Source organism: Camelus dromedarius, chromosome 34, assembly GCF_036321535.1.
Source record: "Camelus dromedarius isolate mCamDro1 chromosome 34, mCamDro1.pat, whole genome shotgun sequence".
Taxonomy (NCBI): Eukaryota; Metazoa; Chordata; class Mammalia; order Artiodactyla; family Camelidae; genus Camelus; species Camelus dromedarius.
This window is the reverse complement of record NC_087469.1, coordinates 5,776,095-5,799,488: the sequence shown is the minus strand read 5'-3', so window position 1 is coordinate 5,799,488 and position 23,394 is coordinate 5,776,095. Positions and strand designations below refer to the sequence as shown.

General features: G+C 39.0%; 1 protein-coding gene across 1 annotated transcript in view; it reads right to left on the bottom strand.

Moving 5' to 3' along the window:
* Positions 1-14,805, bottom strand: part of HTR3B (5-hydroxytryptamine receptor 3B) — a 32,070-nt gene extending 17,265 nt beyond the window's left edge. Inside the window, exons 1-3 of the mRNA XM_010983318.3 lie at positions 14,794-14,805; positions 13,872-13,941; positions 9,162-9,322 (exon numbers count right to left, since the gene is read on the bottom strand). Of these exons, the coding sequence (XP_010981620.2) occupies positions 9,162-9,322; positions 13,872-13,941; positions 14,794-14,805 (243 nt within the window). The remainder of the gene's footprint in view (positions 1-9,161; positions 9,323-13,871; positions 13,942-14,793) is intronic.
* Positions 14,806-23,394: the final 8,589 nt, after the last annotated feature.

Here is a 23,394-nt window from a genome sequence, read left to right as displayed (position 1 = left end):
TCTTGCGCTTTTTTCTTTAGATACCTTCCATCTTGCTTGTTAAAAGCAAAGGATATTTCAGAGAATTGGAATTCATTAGTCTTCCTAACAGAGGGAGTCTATTTAGATCTAAATTGGTGGTTAGCAAATATACAGATAATTCCCGCACATTCTTATTTATCTTCCCCAGTTCTGAAGACTATAGAAACAGATGCCTCAACGTCTGGCTGGGAGCCTCTAGTCAATGGACTGGAATACAAAGGTATTTGGGATTCGGAATCGACAAAACTCAATAGAAACAAATTGAAACTCTTCACTGTTGAGCAGATTATCTCTATAATCAGATTTCCCTAAGGTACTCATAATACCCAGAAATTCTAAGACAAGACTGTAGTCTTTCATGTAAACAAAACAGGAGGCAAAACATTATAATGGAAGTGAGGTACTGTGATGAAAAGCTGAAAGCTCTCCACTCCAAACAAAAGTTGCCAACAGTTCAGCTGCTGGCAGATGCAGCCAACAAGTCATCTATTCACATTGGGAGTGTCCTTGTCTGAGCAAAATCTGTGCGCGATGTTACCAAGTCCTTCACACTGGCCCACTGGCCCTGCCTCTGGGATGGACTTTAAGATTAGCCCACCTGAATGTAATAGAGACATTTGCAAAGCATATTAGACTGAAGTCATTCATGAAGACAATCCTAGAATTGTACTCACAGATCTTAATCGGTTAGCCAAATATCCACCCAGCATCTTTGAAGTAAGATACGTTGTGCTTGCTACATATTGTGGGAAATACAAACGTGAGTTAGAAAATCCTTCCCTCGTGTAGCTATTGATAAATTAGGGTATGTGATATTTTAACAAATAGCTATGTGCATTAAGAAATATACATACTTCATTGGATTTAAAAGAATGAGACTGCTGTCAGTTCGAAGAAATGAGGAAAATTTCTTTTAGGAGCTGAGATTTGAAGGACGATAGTATTTTATAGATGGAGAAGGAAGAGGAAGACATTCAGTGGGGGAAATAGCATGTAAGCAGCATACAGGCAGGAAATAACAAGGAGTTCAAGTTTATTGTAGCATTGAGCATATGCAGGAGATAAAGTTAAGATAGTAGATAGGGATAAAACTAGAGGGATGACTATAAGATTTTTCCACATTTCTGAAGGCAAGTTTTCCATATTCAATAAAATGTCTAACATACTCTTGTAAAAATATTAATATATTCCGCAACGATAGAGAAAAACTTATCTTGAAAAAATAATGGTGTTCTCCTTACCTACAATAATGGATACGGTTTTATTTTCTTTTATTGGGGTAGGAAGAAAGAGTTACATTAAAAATTTCAACTTGATACTGTTGTTCCAAGGGAAAATATTAATATAAAGAGTTTACTCCTGGGGGGAGGGCATAGCTTAGTGGTAGAGTGCATGCTTAGCGTGCACAAGGTCCTGAGTTCAATCCCCAGTACCTCCATTAAATAAATAAATAAACCTAAATACCTCTCCTTTTCTTTGTTTATCTCCAAATAAGCCTCTAAAGGAAAGTCTGAGCAATTCCACTTTACCTTAATCAATATGAAGTCAGAAAGTGGAAGGATGAGGAGAGACCTAGAATTACTCAAGGCTGATTATACCTCTGCCCTGGAGTTTCATATGACACAGCTCGTATCATGTCTTTATTCAAATCATGCTTTTCCTATTGGATAACGTCCAATAAACAATATAGGCATGGTAACCCACTGACAAGTACATAGCAAGAACTAATATCTTTTAAGTAGGTGAAGATACAGCCCCGGAAAATTGTCTCCAAAATCCGAGTTCAACATCCAATTAGAAAAGAGATTCAAAGGAGTTTTCTCTTGGAGTTCTGTGTAAGACTAGGTCTTTTGAAGTTAAGAGTGGGTATTTTCTGGCATTTAATTAAACAACATTTCTAGGATCTTAGACATGGTACTTCTACTAGTGTGAGTGGAAAAATAAAGCTGGGAAAAGTGAAATTGTTTGCTAAAAGGGGGATTTTTGTGTACCATTCAAATGTACCTGCTTATGAAGAAACAATGAGAAGGGGTTTATCTAAAGGAAAATTATGCTAAAATTACTTGCATCAGATAAAAGATAACAATTTAAACACTATTAGAACAGATCAACTATACTGCTAGTTTCAAACTATTTTTTTCCATCAATTTCAATGCCTGATTCTCTGTCAAAAAAAAAAATCAGTTTATGATTCATAGGATAGCACTAAGATATTAGTATAGAAAAACCACCTCCATTGAAATGAAGAGAAATTATTAAATTATTTTAACAAAGTACATTAAGATAATAAAATTGTATTGTAGGGTACATTATGTATGTTAATTTAAGGGGAACAGGTAAATGGAATTTTACCGTTGTAAGATTTGTACATTTTATATGAAGGGTAATAACATTAATCCTAACTACATTGTATTAAATTAATACATTGTACTAGGGTGTGGAGATCCCCAAAGTAACATCTAAAAATGAAACACAGAGGGATTGCTAACAAGCCAATTTGATTTTAGAGGAACTAAGAGGAGCAGAAAACAGATGAGACAACTAAAAACAAACAGCAAAATATGACAATGAATATATATATGTTCATGTATAAGAAAAATTGTGCTCTACACTGGAATTTGACACAACATTGTAAAATGATTATAAATCAATAAAAAAAACAGCAAATGGTATTGGTAAATGGACAAAAAATTTAATTAAAATGCATAGATTGACAGATTAAAAAAAGCAATACTCTGGAATACTACTCAGCAGCAAAGAGGAGTGAATTATTGATACACACAACAACTTAGATGTCTTAGGGAGCCCTGTGGTGATGATTGTGTAGCTTGATGTGGTGGTAATATTGGTTATGCAAAGCTACCCATATGATAAAATTACACAGAAGCACCCCTCTCCACACACACACACACACACACACATACATATACACGAAAGAGCACATGTAAAACTGGAGAAATCTGAATACCCACTGTATTGTATCAACAACAATTTTCTTTTTTTTTTGATCTTTAAAATGTTATTCATGTGTTTCTTTCACCCATGAGCCCCATGGAGTCTCTGAAGGTTTAAACTATTTTTTTTATTAAAGTACAGTCAATTACAATCTGTCAATCTCTGGTGTCCTAGTCATTCATATACATACATGTATTCATTTTCATATTTTTTGCATTAAAGGTTGTTAACAAAATATAACATCATTTTCCTAGTATCGATACTGTACTATATTTTTGGAAGATGTTAACATTAGGGGGGGCATTTGGGTGAAGGGTGCACAAAACCTCCCTATAAGTTTGTTTGCAACTTCCTGTAAATTTACAATTATTTCAAAACAAAAACTTGGGGGGAAAAAAGCAAGATCAAACTATAATGCACTCTCTAAGAAATAACTTTGCATACAATGTCACAGAAGTTGAAAAATAAAAGAATGGACAAACATATACTATGCAAAAAGTTATCATAAAAAAACTTCAAGGAAAAGAATATTATCAGAGATTAAAAAAGGGTATTTCGTAGTGGTAAAGGGTTCTGTTTGTCATGAGACTTACAATCTTAAAAGTGTATGCGTCTAATAGCAGAGCAGAGAAATACACAAACCAAAATTATAATTGAGAATTTTAATGTATCTCTTTATGAAATTAATAGAACAACTAGACAAAAATGTTTAAGTTATAGAAGATTTTAACAATACTGTAAACACATTTATTGCGTTTACACTTATGGAACAGAGCATCTTTCTATTCAACATTGTACTAGAAGTTCGAGCCAATGCAATAGGCAATAAAGGGAAAGAAAATGTATAAAGATTGGGAAAAAAAAGAAGTAAAATCTTCATTATTCACAGACAAGATCTTCTACATAGAAAATCTGAAAGAATCTACAAAAAAAAAAGACTCAAAGATTAATGGCATGGCAGAATCACAGGATCCAAGGCCAGTATATATATGCTCTATATATTTTGTATGCGAGCAACAGAGACCCAAAATTAAAATACAATTTTAATAGCATCAAAAATGTGACATACTTAGGGATAAATTTAACCAGATATGTGCCAAACACTGAAAAATACTGAACATTCTGGGAAGAAAGTAAAGAACTAAACAAATGGAGATGTACACTGTAGTCGTGGATTGCAAGCCTGTTGTTAAGATGTTGAGTCTCCTCAAATTGATCTACAGATTTAATGCAAACTCAAAAATTCTGGCAGTTTTTAAAATAGAAATTGATGAACTGATTCTAAAGTATATATGAAAATGGAAAGTACCTAGAAGCATCAAAAACCATTTAAACAGAAGAATAAGGTTGGAAGACTAACACTATCTGATTTTAAGACTTCTACAATGTACAGAAATCGACACAGTGTATTGGCATAAGGAGAAATATGTCGACACAGAACAGAATCCAGAAACAGACCAAAACTATATAAAGAACTCTTGGAACTCAGTAATAAGATAATAAACAACTCTATTTTTTAATAAATAAAAGATTTGAGCAAATATTTTACTTAAAAAGATATACAGTTGTCAAATAAACACATGAAAAGATATTCAACATCATTAGTCTTTAATGAAATGAAAGTTTAAAACCACATTGAGATACCCCCACAAATCGATTAGAATGATTAAAATTTAAAGAGATTGACAGCATCAAGTGCTGGCAATCATGTGGAGGAACTGAAACTCTCATACGTTGCAGGTGGAATGCACAATGACACAGCCACTTTGGCAAACAGTTTGGCAGTTTCATATATAAAGTTATATAGACTTATACATAGACTTAAACAACTCAGCAATCCCACACCTAAGTATTTACCCAACAGAAGTGAAAACATATGCAAAAGCTTATAATGGCTTTATTCATAATTGCCCCAATCTGGAAAGAACTGACATCACATGGCAAATTGATAAACAAACTGCAGCAATGTGTACAATGGAATACTGCTCCTGATACATGCAACAGCACAACACGGATGGATCTCAAAGGCAGAAGTCAAAAACAAAGGGTAAAATACAATATGATTCCATTCATATGACATTCTGGAAAGGCAAAACTATAGGGAGAAAAATAAAATCTGTGGTTGCCAGGGACTGGAGCTGGAGGAAGGGACTAACTTAAAAAAGATGAATTTCATTCTATGCAATTTATACCTCAAATTTTAAAATGCATCAAAAGTCCATAGGATGCAGTTCAATTAGTGCTTAGAGGAAAATTATAACTTAAATGTTAAAATTAGAAAAGAAAAAGGGTTTAAAATCAATGATGTAACTATTCACTTTAAGAAACTAGATAAAGAAGAAAAATTAAATTCACAGTAAGTAGAAGAAAGGAAATAAGGATGAGAGCAGATCTCAGTAAAACAGAAAACAATAAGGAAAATTCAAAACCAATATTTGGTTCTTTAAAGAAATGAATGAAATTGATAAACATTTGGCAATATTGGCCGGGGGAAAATAAGAGAAAACCCAAACTACCAATATGAGGAATGAAAGAGGCAGTAACGCTGGCCAGCCTTTGAACATTAAGAGAATTAAAAAGGAATATTGTGAGCAAATTAACTTTCAACTTGGATGAAACAGACAAATTCCTTGAAAAATACAAATTACCAAACCTAACACAAGAAGAAATAGAAAATTTGAACATTCCTATACATGCTAGTGAAATTGAGTTCCTATTTAAATGCCCTCCCACAAAGAAAACGACAATCCCAGATAGTATACTGGTGAATCCTATCAAACATTAGGAAAAGAAAATCCCCATATTACCCAACTCCTTCAGAAAATTGAGAAGGGAACATTTTCCTGACACCAACATAGCCCTGATACCAACATAATCCTGATACCAAAACCAAACAAATACGTTACAAGAAATGAAGCTACAGCCCAATGCACCTCATTATCACAGCTGCAATCTATAATAAGTAGAAATTCACCTCCAGAAATGAATAAAGAGGATTATATATCAAGATCAAGTGGGTTTTTTCTAAGAAGGCAGGGTGGTTTAATATTTGAAAATCAATCAAAAATAATTTACCATAATAACTGCATAAAACAGGAAAAGCATATGATCGTTCAAATTGATGGAGAAAAAAATTTGATGTAATTCAACATCATTCATGATTTAACAAAAAAATCTCTCAGCACACAAGAAATGAGGGAACTTTTCAACCTGATAAAGAACATCTATGAAAAATCCATAGCTAACATCAGAGTTAATGGTGAAAGATCTTCTTCCCTAAGAATGGGAACAAGGATGTCTGCTCTCACCACTTCCATTAACATTGTGGTGGAGGTCTTAAGCAAAGCTATAGGACAAGATAAGAAGCATGAAGAGCACACTGATCAGCAAGGAAGAAGTAAAACTATTTGCAGAGGACATGATTGTATATATAGAAAATATTAATCTACAAAAAACTACTGGCATTAGTTAAGTACATTTTGCAAGGTCACGGGACACAAAATCAATGTACAGTAGCTCACAGAGAAAAAAATGTGACAATGAATATATGTATGTTCATGTATAACTGAAAAATTGTGCTCTACACTGGAATTTGACACAACATTGTAAAACGATTATAAATCAATAAAAAATGTAAAAAAAATTTAATGCAATAAAATCAATGTACAAAATGGTCCTATTTCTTTATAATGACAACAAAAAACTACAACATTTTAAAATTTAAGTAGTATTTATAGCAGCAACAAAAATACTTTCAGATAAACTTAATAGAAATATGTGTAAAACTTCCATATTGAAAATTATAAAAAATAAAATGATTGATCTGCAGAAGACCCAAATAAATGGAGAGACAAACCATACTTAAAGGCTGGAAAACTCAATATTTTTAAAATGTCAATTCTCCCCTAAATTTCTCTGTGGATTCCGTACATTCTAAACAAACTCCCAGGAGGGTTTTTTTTTTTTTAAAGAAAATTGACCAGCTGATTATAAAATTTATGTAGAAGTAAAAGGTCTTAAAAGCCAAAGCATCTTAAAAATGAAGAACAAAGTTCAAGGACTTACACTATCTGATTTCAAGAGAAATAGTCCCATTTATCAATTAACTGAGTTTTCAGCCAAGACATCAAAGCAATTTAATAGGGAAAGAAAATCCTCTCCAAAAAATGGTGCTGGAACAAATCTTTTCTAAATGCAAAAAACCAACCAAAACAAAACACAACAACAACAACAAAATGACCTATGCCTCACACCATCACAACAATTAATTCTCAATAGATTGTAGAATTAAATCTGAGGAGCTAAAAACTATAAATCTTCTGAAGAAAAATACAGGCAAATATTTTCGTGAACTTGAAGTAGCAAAGATTTCTCAGACAGCACCTAGAAAGCACAAATGATAAATAAAGAATTGATAAAAAATGGACTTCATTAAATTTTAAAATGTCTGTTCATCATAAGACACATTAGGAATATGAGTAGGAAAGCCACAGACTGAGAGTTCACAGTATATAGATGACAGAGAACTTGTGTCCAGAATATATAAGCAACTCCTATATATCTGTAATAAAAGGACAACCCACACAATAAAAAAGAGGAAAAGACTTAAACAGGTCCTTCACAAAGAAAGATATGTAAGCCAATAATCACACAAAAATGAGCCCCTAATTATTAGCATTGGGAAGTACAAAGAAAAACCACAATGAAATATCATTACACCCTTTCCAGAATGTCTAAAATTAAAAAGACTGATAACACCTAACGTTGGTGAAGATGTGGGGAGATGGGAACTCTCATGGCTGCTGGGCGGGAGGGTATATACCATGTACAACCAATTTATAAATCAGTCTGGCAGTTTCCCATTAAATGTACAACTATCCTATGAGAAGTGGCCATTATTCCACTTCTAGGTTTTACCTAAGAGAAATAAAAATATATGTGCACCAAAGGAATTGCACAGAAATAGCAGCCTTATTCATAAGATCCTAAAACTGGGAAAAAAAAAAAACCCAAATGCTTATCAATAGGAGAATGGATAAACAAATCACGATATAGCCATAATGAAGTACTACTTATCAATTGAAAAAAACCTACTGATATGCACAGTAACATGAATGAACCTCAAAAACATTATGCTGAGTGAAAACTCCAGACACAACAGCAACCATAAAAGTATGAAGTTCTAGAACTGGCAAAAATAATCTCTGATAAAAGAGATCAGGACAGTGGTTGTCCCTGTGGATGGAGGGGATGAGGACTGACTGGGAAGGAAATGAGGGATCTCTCCGGGGTGGTGGAAATGTTTGACGTATTGATAGGGATGTGGATTATGTGGGTACACGCAATTACCAGAACTTGTTGAGCTGTTCTGAAGATCTGTGCATTTCGGTATCTGTATATTGTACCACAATTAGAAAAAAAGTTTTTAGAAGTAGACTGAAAAATGATTATTGAACTACTTTAACAACAACAAAAAAGCTCAGTAAAGTCTGCTTTTTAAAAAAAAAATCAAGTTAAATTTGGGATCTATTTATATTGAAGACTTTGCAATCAAGAAAAAGGAGAAAGAAGAAGCAGAGATAATTTGATGAGCCATCATCTACTGAGGGCTTACTAAGACCTCTGCTACCTGCTTTACATTCATTTTTCTCCTTAATTCCCACAACAACCCATTTTTCATGGTAGGAAAGACGTGCTTCAATAACCAATACTTCCCAACATTCTTAGCATATGCCTTAGGTATAAAGTCCCTTGTAGACTCAGGATACCAAGACACTTTTTTCCTCTTTTTAAAATTTCAGGCAGTACCTGGTAGATGTTTCGTAAACCTACTATTATCACAAAGAAATGTGAACCACAGAAAACAACACCTATTACAGTTGTTGGTTTCAACAGTGCTCATAAAATACATACTGTGATCTATGACCAGATTCTTAAAATTTCTTCCATGAAATTCATATTTCTAGACTACCTGCCCCTCACGATGTAAGCTGGAAGCTAGAAAGCATGACTTGTCTAATAAATATCCACCCCCCCCCCGCCAGCTCACTGCTCAGATGAGCCTAGCACAGTGTCTCAGTCAACTCAATGAGAGTCTCAAGAATGAAACCCCTTGGCCCCTGTGTAAATAGCAGGTAGTCTCTCAAAAGAATGGTAGGAATAGGAGACAGTGAGGTGGTCCTTACCACATCCAGCACTGCATAGACAAACACATCCAGGTAGACAGTGGTGGCCTGGGTCCAGTTGTGAACCGGCCTCACCTCCTTGCGGTATTTCTGCAATAGTTGCTTGGTGAGATGACGCAGAGCAGAGCTCCTGGGATGAGGCGCATCAATGGCCAGGATTCCTGGAAAAGAGAACTGTCATCGTGAGGATGAAAATAAGAGGAACTTAGCATCTTAAGGAGACACTGGACTGCTCAAGGCTTGGTGGCTCCTAGCAGCATGCAGTTTTCAGCTCCCCTTAATCTGCTTAAGTTCACAGCAAGCTGGGGGGCTTCTTGGCAGACACTTATTTAAATGGAAGCTGATGGCCTTAGTGCCCAATGGAGAAATCTCATTGTAAACATAAATAAATCAGACCCATCTTCAAAGATGCAAGCTGCACCTACAATTCCATTTTCACAGCAATTGTGCATGTTGGAGACAGCATCCTTTCTGTATTCCTGTATCACCCCTTCCTGGTACCTAGGAGAAATCTTCCTATGCACTTAACCAAAATGTCACACCCGCCTTGGATTTTTCTTTTGATTTTCCATTTGTAATCATTTGTAATTCAAAATTACATAGAAAACCCAGGCAGAAACATGGACAAACCTCTGAACCCAAAGATCTGTGTGGATTTCTAAGTTATAGGATTAATGAGATTCCATTTCATCCTTTTCTCAGCAAAAAATACATCTGTTCTCTCACTTGGTCTGTCTTTAGATAAAAGGCACTTGTCAGAAAATGAGATCTTCATTTTGGGAAAATTCTCTGTGGTTCCAGGGAACAACCATTTCCTATATGACCTAGGAATCCTGATTTGTAGAGGAGCAGTGATTGGTGTTGAGGCCGGGGAGGCCAGGGGGAAAGACGCAAGAGAAGTGAGCACCAGCAATTGGAAGTGACAAATCTGTGAGGGCTTTCTCGGAATTGCAGAAAGATATTTTGTTCACAAGCTCTGCCAGCCCCTGGGGGATTCAAAGCTTCGCAAAGTCATTGGGCTGAATCAAATTGCACCCCTCCTGCCACAGCGCAAGGGTGAAATCTATCTGTAGTGTCCTGTGCATGAATTCACCTCAGTTCTCAGTGGTTTTGATGGTTATTTTGATGAGCTGCTGACGGTGCGTGGGATCCAGCAGGAAACTGTAAATGAGATATCTTCTCCCCATGCGACAATCCTGTTTATACCCATTTCTTTATGAACGATGCCATGTCACTTGCCACCACAGGCAGCAATTTCTATGATTTATCAATATCACTGCGACCAACATGCTCACAATGGCGCTGGAGGTGCAATTGCAGGCTCATTGTGGGCAGTGGAATATTCACATTTATTACCATCAGAACCAGGAATCTAATGAGCATTTTAACTCCCTAACTATTCACCCGACGAGATGCTGGAAGTGACAGCAGCTATTCAGGTGTGTAAGACCAAGGCGGGTGGTTCGCATCAGGCATCATCTTTAGTTTTTGTGAACTGTGATCGTCCAAAAAAATGTGCTATGAATCTCTCTACCTGAGACCATTTCTTGCTGAGGGACCCCAGGGGAGAGAAGTCAGAAGCCCAGAGCAAAGCTAGTCTGGTGCTTTTCCTGCGAACTTCGCTTTGGGCAACTTCACTTTTACTCGCTTGGAAGCCTCCAATTCAAGTCCCAGTTGGGGAAACTCTGAAATGTGTATGTTTCAATACAGGAAACTACCCAAGACAGAGCTAAGACATAATTCTGAGAAATGAATGTGTGTTGCCTACACCCTCGGCTCATAGAGACTCAAAGCCCCCTCCTTAGGCTCCCCCACAGATAAACACATTTTCTGGAACGTGTCAAAGTCTTTGGGTAAAAAGAGAATGTTCTGAAAGCTAGAAACAGAAATAAAAGAGAAACAGGCAGTGATAGGAGAAAAATAAGAAGCAAACAAAAGTGTGCTTAAATAAACTACAGGGGGAAAGAGTTCTTTGTTTAAAATGGGAAGAAATAATAAATTACATTTCTGCTATGAATGCAAATTTGCCTGAGGAGAAAGATCAATTACAGGAGTGAGATTAAGGATTTAAGTGACCATTAATTAACAGTAAATTATGCCCCTTGAAAGCTAATGTGACATTCACACAAGCACTAAACGACTCACAGTTCAGCAATGTTTCAACAGACACTGATGGAAGCCATCAACAGACCCAGGAAAGATTCCTCACTAGCCGGCCCCCTTGAATGCTAATCATCAGCTTCAAATAATTCACTTGTAAGATTTCTGGAAAGCAGACTACGTTAGGAACTGAACTGTGAAACACTTTCAGGTGAGGAGAGATTTTAAAAAGATAAGAACACAATAGAATTATTCCTTTGCTTTCTTTGTTTGAATGAGTTACTCACATACACTGTCTTACAGTGTTCTGGGTGCTTTGATGAAAAGAGCTCTTCTTGCTTTGCTGAGTATACCATCCTTAGGATTATGAGAGAGCCACACACATAGAAAACAAACTTACGGTTACCAAATGGGGAAAGGGGCTGGGGGAGGGATGAATTAGGAGCTTGGGATTAGCAGATACAAACTATTATATGTAAAATGGATAAACAACAAGGTCCTACTATATAGCACAGGGAACTATATTCATTATCATGTAATAAATCATACTGGAAACGAACATGAAAAAGAATATATATACACAAACAATTGTATCACTTTGCTATACATGAGAAACTGACACAACATTGTAAATCAATTAGACTTCAATAAAAATAAATCAATAAAAATAAGAGAGTCGTACACCCATCTGAGAGGTTACAAGGAAAGAGAAGTCAGGTGTGTGGTACTAATGAATACGTAACACTGATTAAACAACTTGCTGTATGCCCAGTACGGGGCTAAAATCCCTTTACGTGAATTATCTCATCTAACTTCTACAAGAGCGTTACGATATAGGTACTCCGCTGCTCTGTGAGGAGCCACTTACAGGTGACGACTGTAGGCTTGGCGAGCTTGGTACTGCCCAAGGTCATACAGCTTGCAAGGTGAAGAGGCCAGAATCTAAACAAGACTGATCTGGAGCCAAAGGCCAAGCTCTCACTCTGACACTACACTGAACTGGCTCCCTGAGAATATTAGGAACAGCAGTGAGCAACCCTTCAAAAGGAATTGTTGCATTACTGGGCAGAAACAGCCCATTGTGAATTTCCATGTATGTATGATTTCAGGTCAACAATATCTTAACATTTGCGTTGCCCCTTACAATTTCATAATGCTACCTTATTTGGTCTTCATGAACATACAAAATAAACAGTTAACTTACAGAGAACCAGGATCTCTAAGGTAAATTGCCTTGCCCAGGGTCACATGGCTGGTAAGTAGTGCCACTGGAACTAAATGGTCCTAGTCCAGGCCTCCCACCCCTGCACACTGCCTCCAGGGTGCACCTGTGAACTGGGAGTTGGTTCAATGCTCTTATATGTACAAACCATCTTGATGTCAACCCAGTAAAAATCCCAAAGGGTGAATTTTTCTGCAACAAATGTTCTCGGTCAAGCAGTGATTATGAGACACTATTAAAATACTTTTTCTGCCACATTCAGAACAAAAATCAAGCATCATACAAAACATTAGAAAGAGAAATCATTAAGGATTTCTTCTGTTTTCTAACCTTCATTTTTCTATTTTATCTTACTTAGTTTAATGTTCACAATTATTTTCTGCTAAGAAACCCATTTGGCATTTAATGAAATTTCCTCTGTTTGCATTTTTATAATTAAGATATGCTTTTATCCTTTAAGTTCAACATCCAGGATTTTTATGCTTTAATGATAAGTGGCTATTTTTCTTCTCTACCCAATGAAAAAATCGTTTCCAGCTGCTTGGCTACCAAATTCCTTCCTCATCTCCATAATTGACTCATTCCACTTCTAGTTATATTTTAAAACATGGAAATTCAGATACGAGCTCTAGGAGAACCCTCAAGAAAATGGGGTGCTGGGAAACACCAGCATAAACATAAATTTTTGATTTATGTATGTTTTCTAAGAATTAGTTAGTATCTTAACTCAAATGGTTCAATTCAGTAGAATTAATACTGGCAACACGGAAGTTTAGTTCCAGAAATTTAGAAAAAATATATATATATGTTAGTTTCTAAAGTATTTTTAAAGGGAATTGTACACTCAACTTGCAAGTTTATGGAGCTTGTCTTTAGAGATAAACTCTTCATTTATACAGACTTTGTGCAGCTGAAGGTAAAGCCCCTAATACCAAAATGACATCCAGGTGTCTGTAGCCATGACGGATCCAAGGAACTCTCCCTCTGGGCTACTAAAACCCAAGACTATTCTGGATAATAAAAATGTATTATTCAGATGTAAAAGTAAATCTGAAAAAGAATGCCCCAAACTCTCAATGTCAATTGTTGCAAAGAGAGCTTGATTTCCAGGGAAGCAGCGATTTACCAAACAACTGTATCATTCTGGAGCAGATCTTCAGCTACGTGTAAAGCCCCACTGTGTGACCCTGTATGTAGATGCGTTCGTAATTGTAAGAGCAAAGTCATCACACTGCTAGTCTCCATGCAGCTTCACAGGACTGGCGATTTACAGACGGTGAATAGAAATGAACTCTCATGAGCGGTTATAAGGCACAATGCAGAAGACCCGTGCCTCCAGCTTCCAGGAGTCAACAGTCAACGCTTGGCAGAATCATTAAAGGACTCACCTGAGGCAGCAGCCAGGACGAAGGGCCACAGAGGAGCCATCCTACTTGCCAGTGTTCCCCGGGGCCCGTCCTGAAGATGAGAAACACAAACTTGCCTGTTGGATGGAATGCCACTCAATTTTTCCTGAAAGGGCGTCTTTGCACTCCGTTCTTCTCTTTTTGCCAGTTTATGCTGCCCTTGCTGGTGCTAGTTTGTAAACACTAAATGGGACCAAAGGCAACACCAGCACCGCACAAATGTTTTGGGATCGATGTCACTGTGATGCCCCTTAACTTCTCCATTTGGTCCTGCCCCCGGATCAGATCCTGGCCAGCATTTCAATTTCCCCGACAGGAGATAGCTAAGTGAATAATGTAATCTTAGAGGAGCCCCTAAGGAGGGGAAATTCCACACTAATATGATTTCCTTTACAGACTTTACCTAAGGCAATGCTGTAGCTGACATTCAGGACACTAATTTCATTAATAATTGAGATTCAAATAGCTGTCCTAAATCAGACTTATGCGGTAACATCTTTGGCATTTGACAATGGTTATTAGACTCGAATTACACAAAGCTAATGGAAACCTGGTATTATCAAATGATGAGCAACTGTTAACAGTGCAGTGGGAGGAGTGCTTTTTGTTTATTCCTAAGTCCCTTTCATTAAAAGAAACATTGATTTTTGATAAACAGCAGTGCTCCGTAAATTTCCACTGCCCACTACTCAGAAAGTAACCACATAAGAGAGTATGTGCCTAGGCTTATTGAGGATGAGAACTACTAAAGTTTAACATCATTCAATAAAAAATTTTTTTTTCACTTTTTCACTGGGCACCCATTCACTCTTCATTATTAAGGGAAAAATGCCTCATTCTCCATAACTCTATCTGCCATTGGTAGACTCGTAGATGCTCTAGAAACAAAAACTAAATTTCATACCGTTTCCAACATCTGCCTGCTTTATCGTATGAATTGAATGTAGAGGCACAGGTTTGAGATAAGTTTTCATAGGACAAATTGAGGGGGAAAGTATATACCTGATCTCTGTTCTAATTATTTGGTCCCTTTGTTTGGAATCCATGAAGCTCTTTTTTTAATTTTCATCCACCAATGAAACGTAGCCTGACTGGTTTCCCACTGTGGGTGAAGGGAGTTACACATATGGAAAAGGAGACTAGAAGAAATCCTGTGATGTTGAGTTGGTTTTAGAAGTACTGATGTGAAACTCTTGATTTTCAATATATAGCTCAATATAGAAATAAATACAAATGTGAAATGAAATGTGTGTACACATGTTCATAAATGTGTATATATCCCTAGCTCTATCCACGAGAGGGCCTGGGAGCAGGGACACCCCAATGAGTACACCCAGCTGCCAGATCTTAGTCTCTAAATAACATACCTATTTACAAGGAAGAAAAGGAGGAATGAGTGATTCGAGGGCTGGGGCACGAAACGTACAAGAAGAGCCTAAAACATCTCCATGTATCATAAAGTGAAGAGGTCTAAACAGATGATGGGGACACACTAAAAGCACATAGCTTGAAGGGGCTCCCACTGGCCAAATGTGCGATGATTTGAGCATCATCGGTGATTCGAGCAAAATCAGTAACGGTGGCAAAGAATTATAACCCACTAAATAGAAATAATAACCCACAAGTCCATCCTGATTTAAATAAACAGATGAATGGGAAGAAGAGAAAGCTTTTCCCCTTGAATGAGAATGCCAACTAATGAATGTAGGAGGAATAATGGAATCTTCACGGTGATAATGAATTCACTCAAGAAACATCAGTGGGTGATAAAAACTAGTTGGTGGAAGTTTGATGAGGAATAGGACATCTACACAAAACACTTATTACAAAGATTGAAAAAAAAATCTTCCAGTGGAGAAATCCGGCAGATAGCACCTTCATCAAACAATGAAAATTAGCATCACCAGTTACGGGAATTGTGCACCAGCAGACAGGAGGAACTGGGGAGATTCAGCCGCCCTCTGTTATCCTGCCAAAAATTCGTAACTTGAATCTATCCAGGAGAAAGTCCATATCGTGGGACAGTCCACAAAATAGTAGGCAGGTAATCTTCAAAAGTGTCAAGGTTATAAAAGTTAAAGAGAAGGCTGAGAAACTGTATCAAATGAAAGGAGATTAAAGAAATGGAGAAATGAGTGATTCAAGGGCTGGGGCAGGAAACGTACAAGAAGAGCCTAAAACATCTCCATGTATCATAAAGTGAAGAAGACTAAACAGATGATGGGGACACACTAAAAACACATAGCTTGAAGGGGCTCCCACTGGCCCTGACTTGCTGACATGACAGCTCAATGCAATGTGTGATTCTGGAGAGGATCCTTTTGTTATAAAGAACATTTTGGTGGAAACTGGTGAAACTCAAATAGGGTCTGTGGATTAGATGGTACTAATAGAGTGATTCTGATTTCCTGGTTTTGATTGTACTGAGATTATTTAAAATAACATCACTGTTTGTAACAATAACATGCTAAGTACTCACAGGTAAAGGGCCATCATGGCAACATCCTCTCAGATGTCTGGGTGGGGTGGAGAGTTCTTTCTTTTTTTATTTTTATTTTGTTTTATTTTTTAGAGTTCTTTCCACCGTGCTTCCAATTTTGCTGTGCATTTGAAAATATTTCAGAAGAAAAAGAAAAAAAAAAGAAATATAATCTGTAAAGGAAATTTGCTACAAAATTAGGGAAAGTTTGAGATATACTCTTTAGAGAGTGGCCAAATAAATGGGGCTCCATCAAGAGCTAATTATGATCACCCAGGATCGATCTGGCCACGGAAGTCCCTTCACTTCCCATCAGTGCTCCGGATTGTTGACTTCTACCTGTGAGCTGAATTAGGGCTGGAGAAAGGCAAGCTGCAGACAGCATAGCAGTTTTTTATGGGCAGGGAACGAAGAAGCTTGCCTTTATGCAAAGGTTTAATCGGGATGATCATCAGCATTACGTTCTTGCCACACATTTCAATAAGCCGTGGCTCTAAGTCAAACTTTCTGGGATATGCTTTGCCCTCCCTTCTGTTTCACCTTCTCATATGCCCATCTGTTCCTGGAAGGCCACTGCTAATGATGTACATTATGACCTTCATTAGCTAATTTAACAGCAGCCTGCTGGTCCCACCCATTACAGCTCTTTATTGGCTGATGAAGTCGGCCAAGACGGGAAAGGTCTGTGTGAGTGACTTGTCTTCCAAGGAGTTTATGGGCAGGTGCTTCCTGATCTTCCCGTGACGGCCCTGCTCTGCCCCACCAGGTGGCTCAGAGCTTTCTTTTCCCAACCTTACTGTCCTGCCGGGTTTAGTTTGTTTACTCAGTGACTTTGCATTTGGTACCCATCCCTTGCTCAACCTTAAATTTTCCATGAAAGCTGTCACTTCTCACTCCTTCAGTATAGCACATTTTAGTCACATTGTATCTTACAATGTATTAGTCAAAGATTTCACCCCACCTTGGACATCTCTTTAGGAAGAGGGCCAGAACCCCATTCAGGCCCTTCAAGTAGATCAATGCATTAAAATAAAAAAATTGGAATTGTCAGGGGAGAAACATTCAGGCTTCTTAACTACCCCCTGGGAAAAAGAAACACGTATTTAAACTAAGGTCCAAATCTGCCATTCTCTGACAGCAGTTCAGGCCAGGCCTATCATTAAGAGAGTACCTAGAAATATATTTATTTCAGAAGTCCCCTCTCCACATTCCCATGAGTCCTTGCACTTTGTTTTCCCATTAGCTCCAAGTAAGATATGACACCTCTTAGATGGGCCAGTGTTTTGGAATAAGCAGGGGAAGAGGGTTTATTATGCAAACATAATAAGGAAGTGTTTATTATGCAAACAGCAACTGAGTTATGTGTCCTTTAAGACTACTAAATAGTTTTTAATTACTGCTATATCAGTAAATCCTATAAATATGCAAATGCAATTAGTTCACAAAACAGGCCTTAAATATCTTTATTCCTCTCCAACAAAGTTCTTTGAAGTTAATCGCTAACTCTCTTTGTTCATTCCCTTGGCAGTCGTGCTAAAATTGACAGGAATTTTGACAGATGTACATGTTCAGGGGGAACCAAATTTTCTGAGCACATCTGGTCAGGCTGGAGGAGAAAAACAGAAATGGACACTCGGGCCAAACTCAAATCTTTATTGAGTAGAATCCCATATGAAATGTCTTTTACTCCATAACATTGTCCTCTGAAATAAATATCAAGATAACCGATTGGGTACCACTTCAAGTCCAAAGCCACACTCAACATTTGATTTTTTTTTCTGGCACAGAATTTCGTTTTTAAAATTATAATGGACATTTCCTGGCCCCTAAAAATAAACAAACAAATAAATAAGTATGTCCCAAGTGTCTCCCAGGACTCTGGCCCTTCACTGGTTATGTGACAACGTTTTCTACGAGCACCTAGGAGCTTAGGGTTCAGGCTTTTGGACACACCTCATTTTGTCTCCCAGCTCCATCACCTGCTAGGTGCTCATGGCCTTGGTCCAATTGCTTACTGTTTCTAAGCCTGAGTTTTCACATCTGTAAAAAGGGTATCATGGGCTCCGTTTAGTTTTCTATGGTTGCGTAACCAATTACCACACTCCTAGCGGCTTAAAACAGCTTGTCTGTGAGGTCACAGTTCTGGAGGTCAGAAGCCCTGGAACCGCAGGAATAATCTCTCTGCTCAGGGTCTCACAAGGCAGTAATTGTGGCTGTATGCTGGAGCCGGCTCTTACAGCATCGAAAGGGCCAACTGTGCTCCTCCCCAACTCTGTGTTCGGTGACATCAGGTTAGTAGCTTGAAATCAGCCACGATGGGAGCATTTGCCACATGGAAATCAGCAAACACTACAAATCAGGGCCCCTCTCACCAGCTGGTGACTCAACATCCACTAGCACCCCAGGGCCCTCTCCTTGATCTTCCAAGGCTTCATGTTATATCTCCATTACAGCACTCATTCAAGTGTGCTGTGACTATCTGTATACTCTCCTCTCTTCTAGAACTCTGTGAACTCCTTGAAGGTAGGGCACTGTATCTTATCTTCTTATCTCCAGCACAGAGCTTGGTACCTAGTGAGTGCTTGCTAAATGTTTGAGAAGGATGGAAGGAGGAGAGGGAGGAAAGAGTTAACAGACAGAAAAGAATTTCGGTTTACGCAAGACAGTTGGCACAAGAAGGGCCTAGCTTGTTCACAAGCACCTCCAATAAGCTATCCTTTCACCATGCATCTCACAAAGGATGAGGAAGACGACCTGGGTTCAGAGCAAGATGGTTTTATTTGGTTTGCTCCAGAACCAGCTAGCAAGTGGTGCAAAGGATAAACACGGCACACAGATGCAGGACGTTCATGCCTGATTCTCTCAGAGGGCGCCCAAAATTCAGGGCTCTTGTGGCTCCCGGGAGTGAGAGATCTCCCTGGAAGCCAGAGGATTACATAACTGTGGGCTTGCTGCTTCTGCGTATGCCCTCAAGGACATCAGTGACAGGAAACTGCTCAGACTGCAGGGTAAGAAAAATAGTCTTACTCAGAAAGCCATGCTGTCCAGGCCTTCTGCACAGGTCGTGAGCCTCGAAGTCTTGCTGTGCCAACACCGAGGAGTCTGTCCTGACCTGTGAATCCCGAAAGAGGCCAGGACTTTCCCATTTACGTTTGAGAGGCCTGGATACAGCCCATCACAGTGGCCGTTAAGATATTCTGGTTTGGGTCTACGTTTCTGGATATTTCTATCTCTGCTGTAGACTCAAGATGAGACAAGGGCTTTGATCTTTCAGAGCTTGCTTCATTCACTATTCATTCATTCATTCATTCATTCATTCATTCATTCATTCATTCATTCACTATGTGGAGAATTGTGGTAGACACTGGGGATAGAAAGGTAAGAAAGTTCAAGGAGCTTGGGGTGGAGGTAATAGATAAGAAATACCTAGAATACGAGATAATGCTAGCAGATGAGGGGACTGTGGATGATGGAAGTGGGGGAAAAGAAAAAGGAGTCCAGACTTGGGGTGAGGTGAGGAGAGGCTTTTCACAGATGGCATTTGTGCTGGGTAGAGACAGTCAGCTGGGCGAGGAGAGAGCTGGGTGAGCGGGAGGAACAGTGTGCAAAAAGGCTGGAAGGTGAGATGAAAGAGTGTGGTGCCTTCCAGGGCGCTGCAAGTTGCACTTCGTAAAATCAAGGGGCAGATAATTTCAGATTCACGTGAGTTAAGTGGATTAACAAGTTCGTGTTACAAAGTGTTGAGGGGAGAATAAAACAGAAAAGTGAACTACTATAGAAGTCTGTGTAAGTGGTGTTATTATAAAGCTGTCTCCAAATGGCCTGCAGCAATTATTCTAAAATGCACAGCAGCTGTGTTTGTCCCCTCTCTGCCATTGCTGAAGTTTACACTGTCATTGCTCCAGGAGGAAGTCTTGGCACTAATAATAGGCTGGCTGGCTATGGCTGGAGTGTGACAGACTTCTAGTTGGAGCCCTTCAAGACTGCAAGCAGAGTGGGAAAATGGAAAGCTCAGCGGAAACCAAAGTGAATGTACTCGGAGCGTCCCCTTGTGGCAACTGTCATACCTGCAGCTCCAGAAAACTCCAAGCTGTTACATTTTTATCACACGGTGCACTTTTGCATGAATCGAAAGTCATGCCCTGCCTCTATTCATGTCACCACTCTTTTCTCTTTGCTCTAAATATCTCTCTTCAGATTCCCCGCACCAACCTGGCCAATCTGTCTCCATTCTGCTTACAGCTGTCATCCAGTTCCTCCCTGCTTACTTCCTTCCTCTCTCTCCTCCAAACTCCTTGTTCCTGGGAGCTCCCAAGTTTCCCAGGGACTCAGTGACTTCTCAAGGGGGTAACTTCCCTACTCTGTTTCTAAGAGCAGGAATAAATAAAGCCTTGATGCTCCATATCTAAAAAGTTACAAACAGTATTATTGAAAGCCATATAGAATTTTGATATTAGGCAGAAAGCATAAAATTCTATAAAGTTGACTGTCTTAGATTGGGTTTTCCTCAAACAGACCTGAGATGCGGATTTGTGAACAAGTGTTTATTATCGAAGCGCTCACAATAGAACTAGCTTAGGAGAAACGATGGTTTTAGCGTGACGCAACGGGGAAACTGACAGTGAAAGCTAGAGGTTTGTTCACTAGGAAGCCTGGCCGGCATGCGCACACCTGTCAGTCTTTGGCTTTGCGCCTGAGCGGGGAGGGGTGACAGGGAGTGAACTCGCTGGCATTTCCTGCTCTTTCCTTGGGCGGACAAAGCTTTAGAAGCCCAAGGGAAGTTCTATAAAAGTTGTAGGTGTTGGCCTTTGGAAGCAACAGCACACAGAAGCCGAGAGAGGGGAGCACAGAAACACTAACGAGGGGTCTGAGAAGATCTGGGAAGACCACTGAAGGTTTCTGCTGCAGAGTCAGCGAAGATTTATGGGAGGCACTAAGTTTATTTCTCCAGAAGACTTACATTCCAAGGAATCTGATGATCAACTTTTTCAGAGCCTCATCATACAGAAATATAAAAAGCTAACTTCATGCTACCCCTCCTGAAGGAAGCTCGTCTCCCCAAACTACTCAATGATGGTTTTGCCACAAATTTTAGCAGAGGCACGTGGTCCCTAACTTGATCACATCTTTAAGAATAAGATATGAAATCATAAAATCTGAGGTCTAAATTATAATGATGTGAGATCTAAACAGTTTGCAATCCTGCCAGCACAACAGAATCACTGGACTGTTTAAAAATTTTAAAAATTAAAAAAATAATAAATATATAAAAACTTTAAAAATTACCTGATCCCACCTCTACAGAGTCTGACGTTATGGTCAAAGGTGGGAACCAGGCACTGGCATGTTTTTGAAACTCCACAGGTGACTCTGATGTGCACCAGGTCTAAAAATCACAAGTTTAAATCAATGCAAATACATTCACTTGCAGATGGATGAGATGAATTTGCCTTCATTGGGTTATTATTGAATTCCACTTTGATGCTTATAAAAGGAAACTCTTGGCATGTTTGCCCTGCCTATACTTTCCTTCGCTGCCTTTTTCTCCAGTTCCAGATGTGTACTGTTACCCCACCCTCTCTGACCAAAGCCAGTAGGAAGAGGGATGGATATCTGGACCAAGTGGACCACGAGACTCTCTCCCAGAACTTGGACAGTAAGTCACTAGCCAGCTGGTTAGTGGTGCTGGGGCTGGGAAAGCATCACGGACCCAGGGCTGGGGGGATGTGAATTTCCACCATTTCCACCGAGAAGCAGAGAACGCTGGACTACAGAGAACGAGAGGAAGACAGACCTGTAGAGAGATCGAGGAGGGGAGACCACGTGGGGCAGCAGAGAGAGGAGTAATTTTGCTTCCTGATGATGCAAGAACTCGGGTTCAGTGCTTGCGTGGCCCAGCTGCACTTGCGAGAGGTTGCTCTGTGGCCTCCAAAAAAGCCCTCCCGACCACTTTTGCTTAGAGTTGCTTTGTGCTGGTTTCCCTTACTTGCAACTAAAAAGGCTTTGATAAAAGTATGGCCAGGTACTAAGTTTGTGCCCCCAAATGTCCTTCCGCTGGGTAAAGTACGGATGCTGATGGTGTGTATACATTTCTGAGCTTGTATAGAATCATTCTTCACCACCACGTCTGTCTTCGTCACTAAACTAGAGGCCCCGTAAGGGAAAGAGGCCACGCCTCAGTCTTCCAGCCGGCGTCGAGCAGGGCAAAGGGGAATGCTGAGTGGGTGATTGAGAAATAATTGCCGCATATATTAGGCTTGTCAGACACAGTGTGTGTGTGTCAGTTTGCCAGGGCCAGCACAACAAGATACCAGACTGGGCGGCTCAACCAACGGAAATTTATTTGCTCCCAGTTCTGGAGGCTGGACGCCTAAGATGAAGGTGTCAGTTTCTTCCGAGGCCCCTCCCCTCGGTTTGTAGGCGGCTCCCTTCTCACTGTGTCCTCACGTGGTTGTCCCTTAGTTTGTGTATTTCTATGTCCAAATCTTCTCTTCTTTTAAGGATTGCAGTCGCATTGGACTAAGGGCCATCCCAATGATCCCATTTTAACTTAATTACCCTCTTTAAAGGTGCTGACTCCACATACTTTCTGCATAGAAACATTCTGAGGCCCTGGGGATGGGGGTGAGGGCAGTTAAGGCTTCAACATAAAAATGTGGGGGAGGGGGACACAATGTAGCCCATAGCAATGTATGTTCATTTATTTATTTATTCAAGTCATTTTATTGATTGTAATGCAACAGGCCTGATGTGATCCTTCAAACTAAAGACTCCTGGGTGCTCCATCCTTGCTAAATGTGCCAACTCCTTCACATTTTTAGTTTTTAACTCTTGAAGAATCTTAGAGATTGAATTAACTCCAAATTACGATTAGCCCCTGGAGGAAAGCTAAGGCTGCAAACTTCAGAAAGGTAGGTAAGTTCCCAGCACACAATTTCTTATTATTAAAACCAGCATGGATACAATTTAAAATTTTTTTCTCTATTTTTATTTATATATTTTAATTAAGACTATTTTTTTAAAGAG